Raw genomic sequence first — 7,233 nt, 5'->3', positions numbered from 1 at the left:
AGGAATGGAAGGAACTTATTGAGGAGCTTAATAGATCAGTGCCTGATGAAGACATGAAGGATCTCTTTAATGAAGATTTTGAAGAGAAAAAAGATGCAGATTCTTCAAATTCAGCTGCACAGACTCCATTGCCACAAGATATTAATATAAAGACTGAGTTTTCCCCAGCACGCTTTGAACAGGAACAGATGGGATCTCCCCAGGTGAGATCCACTTCATCAGGTCCAGCATTTATTGGTGCTGCCTCTGTACCTGTAAGTGCTGCTTCTCCAGCAGTTGGTAATTCTCAGGCTATGTTTCAGCCTTCCAGTCAGTCACTGACTGAAAACCCTAATCAGCCCATGATGCAGGCATCAAACCACTCTCAGAACGTCCAGAGGCCTCACTCCAATGTGTTGTTACCTGGGAAGGGTGCAGGAAGTGCCAAAGAAATGTCTTCTGCTCATCAACTTCAGCAGATTGCTGCCAAGCAGAAGAGAGACCAGATGCTGCAGAACCAGCAGCAAGCTTCACAAGTCCACCAAACGAATCAGATGTCTACGTGGCAACAGTCTGGGCCTTCTCATAGTCCACTGGCTGTCCCGTATACCATGGAAAATCCCACAAGCCCATCAGTTTACCAGCCTGACTTCAACAATCAAAAACTCATGATGTCTAATTTGGGAAATAAAAGCTCCCCAAGAGCTGGAGGCAATTACCATGTGAACATTTTGGGTCATCAGCAAAACAGCTTGAACCAGAACCCTGTGAATAGTCAAAGCTCAATGCTAGACTATGGGAACACCAAACCTCTTTCACATTACAAAGCAGAATGTGAGCAGGGGGTGACAGTACCAGGTCAGAACAAGGCTCCCATGTTGGCATACATCCAGCAGCACCAGCAGGCACCGCTCTCTCATGTGAGTGATGACCAAAATGGGATGATCCTGTTGAAACCCAAGCCTGGAAACATTACCTACCGACTGCCACACAGTCAGGTGAATGTTCTGGGGTTTTTAACCTTTGTTTAGTAGCAGTTTTAAGGTTTTGCAAGAGGGTGGTCAGATAGGTAAAGGTTAGGGTACAGATCACTTAGTGTTGTTTCAAAACAGTTGCCAAAAGATTTTAAAGAAGAAAATTATTATATGCAATAAGATAAGAATCAAGAACTCTTGTTTTCCTGTGGGGACAGCTTGTAATACTTGGTTCTAGGTCATGTGGTAATGTGTGATTTCCAGCTTAATATACTTCGTGGTCAACAAATTATGTCACGCTTCATAAAAGCTTCCACTTACAAAGATAAATAGATGCTTTGTAAACTTTTGCCTAAAATAACTCATGTAAAACTGTAGTGTTAAATAGTGTTCTCAAAGAAGCTTTGATTTCTTTACCTTCTTTTTAGTCCCTACTTGTGTCAGAGTTGGCTTACTATAAAAAAACATACCTTTGGTTGCAGCTTTTTTGGAAAGAGATGGAAGTGGGGGCTGCATTCCTGATTTTTTGGGTGTTCCTTAGGGCTTTTCAAATCTAAGCATTTGTTGTTGGTTAAACCTGCGAGGATTCGGGAAGCATGGGATATAAAAGAAATAAATCTTTAAGAATGAGTTATAGTGATAGTTGCTTGCTTGAAGCAATATGCTTCAGGTTTTCCTGTAAAGGAAAATTCCAGAGGGTGCTGCATTGCCTTGCATAGAACTGATATTACAGGTATTTTGTAGGTGGAAATTAGGTATTGAGTGGAGGTACAGACTTGTTGGGATTCTGTATCGTGCCTGCAGTGCACATACTAGAGGCCTTGTTGAAAAAAAAAAGAAAGGTCTTTGTTACAAGGATTAAAGCTCTCTAGTAAAAGCTGTTGGAAATCCAATGCTAGTAACATGTCCCCTCGACCAAACAAAACCAACCACCAGTGAAAAAGATCTGATTAGTGTATGATGAAGACCACACTGATGTACAAATAAAAATCTGAGATCAATGTGTGCTTCCTAAGGCACAAAAACATTTACTGTCTTTACAAGCTAGCAGAAGTAACAATCTCTGGCTGAACAGAAGTTGTGGAGTTTCTGACTGATCTGTCACTCCTGTGTCTGGCACTTTATAGATGGATTTTTGGCTGTCTTTAATTAGCTGAATTGGGAACTGTATCACACTTTGCCTTTTCTGTTAGAAGGTTCACAGGTGAAGACATTGTTGCATAAAGATGGCAAAGCGTAAGGAACTGATCTAATTTTTATTAAATAATGTAAATATACAAATAAGCAGTAGTTGTCAATTTCTATTTTTCTGAGATGTGTTGATTCCCCTCCTGGTGTAGACTTTGTCTGTAAAAGTGATTTAATAATGATTAAAATAATACAAGTTGTTTTCATCACCACTGAAGTGCCTTTCCTCATCTGTGTAGTTACATAGTTTCTAAACTCTAGAAGACTAACCTCTTTCTGGTTTTCTACACTTTGCAGGATCAAAACCCTTCTAACGTTCCTCGTGTTCCTGTCTCTGTCCCGGGCCCTGGTGTGAATGCCCAGGCTCCCAACGTCTCCATGGCAGGTAACCACAGCAACACACCTTATCTCAGCACTCAGCAGCAAGCAGCAGTGATGAAGCAACAAAAGCACTTGCTCATGGAGCAACAGAAGCAGCAATTCCTAATGGAGCAGAGACAGCAACACCTTCTGGCTGAGCAGGTGAGAGGGACCAGAAGGCTTTTTTTCTTTGCACTGATTTACTTTGGTGGACTGAAATAGGATTTAAGATTGTATTGAATAGTTATCACATTACAAAATAAGGAATGTAGGTTTTCTTTATTCTAAGTAAAGAATAAAAGGCACTCTGGTATCATAAGTATAATTGCTGTTCTATGTTTCTATAAAAGTAATTAAAAACATAGCACTTGGTTGGCAAGGCTTCATTGTTTCTGCTGTTACAAAGCACAGTGGTGAATAAAATGGGTAGAATTGAGTAGTGTGAAAATGCAGTACAATATCTACATGGAGAGAAGGAACCATACCATCAATGGTGTAATGCTTTGTGGAAGGAGAAATGCAAATTAAATTGGAGCAAAAATAAAATCTAAGTTTGGGATACTGTTTATGTGTTTTGTAGAGTTTTAAAAATGGAAGCAATAAGCAAGGGACTCTAAGCTTATTGGGCCTTCTGCCTTTCTTCCCTGTGACATCCACACCAGTTCATGTTTCAAGTTTTAACACACTTTTCACTTGTTAGAGGAAAATAAATAGTCATCTGCATCCAGCTTGCATCTTATCCTGCCAAAACAAATTAACTCTGCTGTCCATCAAACTGCAGAATGCTGTTTTAAAATCTCTCAGGGGAAATAGGCTCCTTGTGTGAACCTTTCTAAGATTTAAAACTTTTACAAGTCTTTCAGCAGGGAATCAGCCCAAAGGACATGATTCCTGTAAAATCAGTGCTTTTCTGCATTTTTAAGAGTTCATGGAGGCATGTCCCAGGCACTGACACTGTGCATATAGAGACATTATCAGAATCTGGAATGGAGGAGGGGGAAGATAAATTTTCAAAGACTTGTGTGACCCAGGGAGATCTGGTATTCACGTCTTCTGGAAAAAGTGTATTGATCTGCACTACTGAAAGCTTTGTCTTTGAAGGTAATGGTGGGAGGGAGAGGGAATGAAGAGCCATGGAAAGCATTGTCTTAGGGGATAATGGGAGGGGAAAAAAAAGAGTCAGTGACTTAGTGAAAAAAAAACCCGAAACCTCACATTTTCCTCTGAGAATCAAAAAAATAATATTTAAAATTAAAAAATGTAAATGTTCAGAAGTCCTTCACCTAATAACAGTTGGGAATGTGTAATTTCCTTAATTTTCAGCACTGTTAAAAGGTGATAAATCGGAATGTTCACAGCTTTTAGAGTTGCGAGTTGTTAGAAAAAATCCTGGTAGACAAGATTTTCACTGGAAATAGTACTTTGGAAAATAGAGGTGGTGAGAGACGGTCAGGTAATGGTTGTGTGCGTGGACACCTTAACTTTTATTGCAGCAACTGTCCATCAGAAGCTTTATTCAAGAAAGAGGGAAATGATAGAGTCTCCTCTGAACTGAAATCTTGGTTGTGGAGAATATTTTGAGGGGAGAGGATAGTAGAATCTGCAGTATTGTGGAGCTGTGACTGTGCCAAGTCCTATCTAAGAGCTTTTCTGATCACTTAAAGACTTGTGTTAAAATTGAGGACTAGATTGAGGTGACAGAAAAGCTCCTTCAGTTCTTGACCCAGTGTAGATAAAATCATAAGAATGTGCTTGGCAAAGTTTTAAAGAAAATAGTCCAAACATTGGTAAAGATATTTGATAGTTGGGTAAAAACACAATTTGGGCAAGGAAATATTGTGGTGGAAATATTGCTTATATTGATAAATATCTCAAGCAGTGTCAAAATAGATTTTTTCACACATTTGCAGCTGCTTAGCCAGCACATGTTGCTGTAGGATCAGTATTATGAAAATATTTTATTACTGTCCTACTTATGGCAAGTACATCTAGTTTCTACATAAAATGACAGAATGGTTTGAGTTGGAAGGGACCTGAAAGATCACCTAGTTGCATCCTCCCTGCATGGGCAGGGACACCTATCTTCAATTCTGCATAGTGATACTGGGTCTCTGATCCCAAATAAGGAGCAGCTTTGCTTTGGAGCTGAAGAGCCTTGGATGTTGCATTTGCCACCTTTCTTGCCCTCATGTTGCCCAGTCAGGTTAGATCTTGTTAGCATTCTAGTTTTATATTTCTCTGGATACGTGTGATACGGGATGTAGTTTTACAAAAAGATTTCTGAATGAGTGGATCTCTATTTTGCAGCAGAACTTCAGTTTCAGGTCACGTTAGTGCCATTCCCTGTGACACTAAAGCTTTATTTGCATTTGATAGTCTGCCTTTTGTTTTGTTATGAGCCAGGTTCTGCAGTTCTGGGTTCCTCTCAAAACTGTGGCATCTCTCCTTGGCTTCTGTGGTCAGCCTCTTTCAGGTTTGACTGGTCCTGCAAGTAGCAGGTCCTTTCTGTCAAGCAGCCTGCCCTCTTCATTCCTCTGCATGTCTCAACAGTTTCTTAGTTCTAGATATTTCAAAAGGATGATAGTAAATGTGAATCTGCCCATTCATTACACTGCACTGTCTCTTCTTTAAAGGCTTATTGCTTGTGTCTTTGCCCCTCTGCTCTTAGAAGGGAATTTCTGTGCTCTGTGCAACTTCAGATAACTATCAGTAGTATCGCTTTAGGTAAGTATCACTATTTAATTAGCTCAGAAGACCAGTCCAGTTGAAGGTACCTGTGGAAGAAGAGCCAGAAATGCTCTGCCTGATATGTTTGATATTATAAAAGCAGCCTGTGGGCTTTTCGTGCTGTCAGGATTTGACTGTACTCTTAGTGCACCTGCACACACTCTCAACATTCCCCTCAGTTTCATTTCCCCCAAGAGTTTCCCAAATGAAATGTGCTTGTTTTATTTTTCAAATATTTTTATCATAAAGTAGATAAAAGTTGAATGTGCTTTCAAAGAGGCAGGTTATTTTGAATCATTAGTAGGGTTTGTGTCCATTACTGGTGCGTCGTTAAGAAAATGGTTTTTAGCAGTGGTAACAAACCTTTTATAGCTTATGTTATAAACATAGTTGTGCAGTTTTCCATAGTCTTCTAGGAAAACGTGTGGTATTTAAGGGTTTGTATATTTTTTTCATTTTTTAAAACAAGAGCTATATAAAGAGCTAGCTCCTGAAATGTGGGCTGTTGTCCTTTTGTCTCTGTGCTTTTAGTCTTGTCACTCATCAGATTAAACTGACTGTGTTTGTACCTTGGGTACAAAGATCTGAATGACTTTAAGGCTGCAGAAGGCCCTTTAATTACCAGCTTGGTGTAAAAGTATCCAGATAGCTTGCTTCTGTCCGAGATAGTCACCCCTGGAAAAAGGTTAACTTGTTTTCTAATTGTCTTGCATTGCACCTTTCCTAGGAGAAGCAGCGGCAGCAGCAGGAGCAGCAGCTGAAGCGGCATCTGACTCGGCCACCCCCCCAGTATCAGGATCAGCCACAGAATCCATATCAGCAGCAGGTTGGACAGTTCACAGGTGAGTAGACATGGCAATTGAAATAATGGCAGAAGAATATCAGGAGTAAAAAGCAAGGTGTCTTCAAATTTCCTGGACTGGAGAGCTTTTAATTAATTTATTACAACATCTTCCCACATCACTGAAAGCTTCTAGACATGTACACTTAGTTGCAAATTAACAGCTTTCCTTAACCCAGATATCTGGGACAACTTAAGCTTCTGATTCTTATATTGTGTTGGAAGTGGTTAAAATTCTTAAGTACCTTCATTGTTCTCAAGGCCTTTTTATACTACCATTTCCCATTGCAGGTTGTAAACGCTCCTTAACTTTCATATCTTTCTGTGATCTTAAGATTTGGGTGTTTTTCTGAGGCCTGACATCTCTACTGCTTGTTAATGTCACAAGCCCATATTAAAGAAAAATATTGTTTTTCTCATCTACTAGGATGAGTTTAAAATTCTCCAATGTTCTTATCCATGCTGCCTTTAGAAGGGAATGCAATTCGAGCCATATTTTTGTGTCCTGCATGTTTTGGTTTCTTCTTTTTTTTTCTTATAGAAGCAGCAGCTTGGTAGGTCTTCAGTGTGTTAACACTGATAAATAGTAGATGATGTTACCATTCAGCTGGAATAGCTTTATGCATGTAGAACTAGAGAACAGTAAAAACTCATCTCCGTACCTGAAAACTCCTTACTTAATAGGTCATCAAGAAACCACTTGTCTATTTTCATAAATCTAAAGTATAAAAAAATGCTTAGTCCCTTCATTTTGTTTCCTTACTCTGTGTTCCCACAGAAATAAATACTGAAGGGAAAAGATGCAGATGGAAATGTGATGCCCTCATTCTGACAGCACTGCTGGTTATGCAGTGTCTAGTATAGCTGTGACTGGGTTTAGTTACTGAACTGCAAAAACTTGATACCAATACATAAGGATTGTGTATTAACAGGGACCAGTAGTATCCTTCAAATATTGCCCTGAAATATTTTTTTTCCTCCTGACACTTTTCTACAGAAATGCAGTAGGACACCCATTAGAAATAGAGCACGTTTTGCTATAATGAACATCAGCATTATTTAAATTATTTGTTCCTTATTACTATGATTGTAACTATTGTTTTTGCATCTTAAATCCTGGTACGTGTACTACCTCCTCACTGTACTGTTCCAGTAAGACTCTTT

At 39.4% G+C, this 7,233-nt stretch overlaps 1 protein-coding gene across 1 annotated transcript in view; it reads left to right on the top strand.

Moving 5' to 3' along the window:
• The window catches only part of MAML1 (mastermind-like 1 (Drosophila)), a 10,585-nt gene that overhangs the window by 1,390 nt on the left and 1,962 nt on the right, over positions 1-7,233 (top strand). The window contains exons 4-6 of the mRNA XM_009995582.1: positions 1-977; positions 2,439-2,663; positions 5,956-6,070. Coding sequence (XP_009993884.1) covers positions 1-977; positions 2,439-2,663; positions 5,956-6,070 — 1,317 coding nt within the window. The remainder of the gene's footprint in view (positions 978-2,438; positions 2,664-5,955; positions 6,071-7,233) is intronic.

Source organism: Chaetura pelagica, unplaced genomic scaffold (assembly GCF_000747805.2).
Source record: "Chaetura pelagica isolate M959 unplaced genomic scaffold, ChaPel_1.0 scaffold420, whole genome shotgun sequence".
NCBI classification, from domain to species: domain Eukaryota; kingdom Metazoa; phylum Chordata; class Aves; order Apodiformes; family Apodidae; genus Chaetura; species Chaetura pelagica.
Note: the sequence above shows the minus strand (reverse complement) of the source record. Positions and strands in the feature narration are given on the sequence as shown.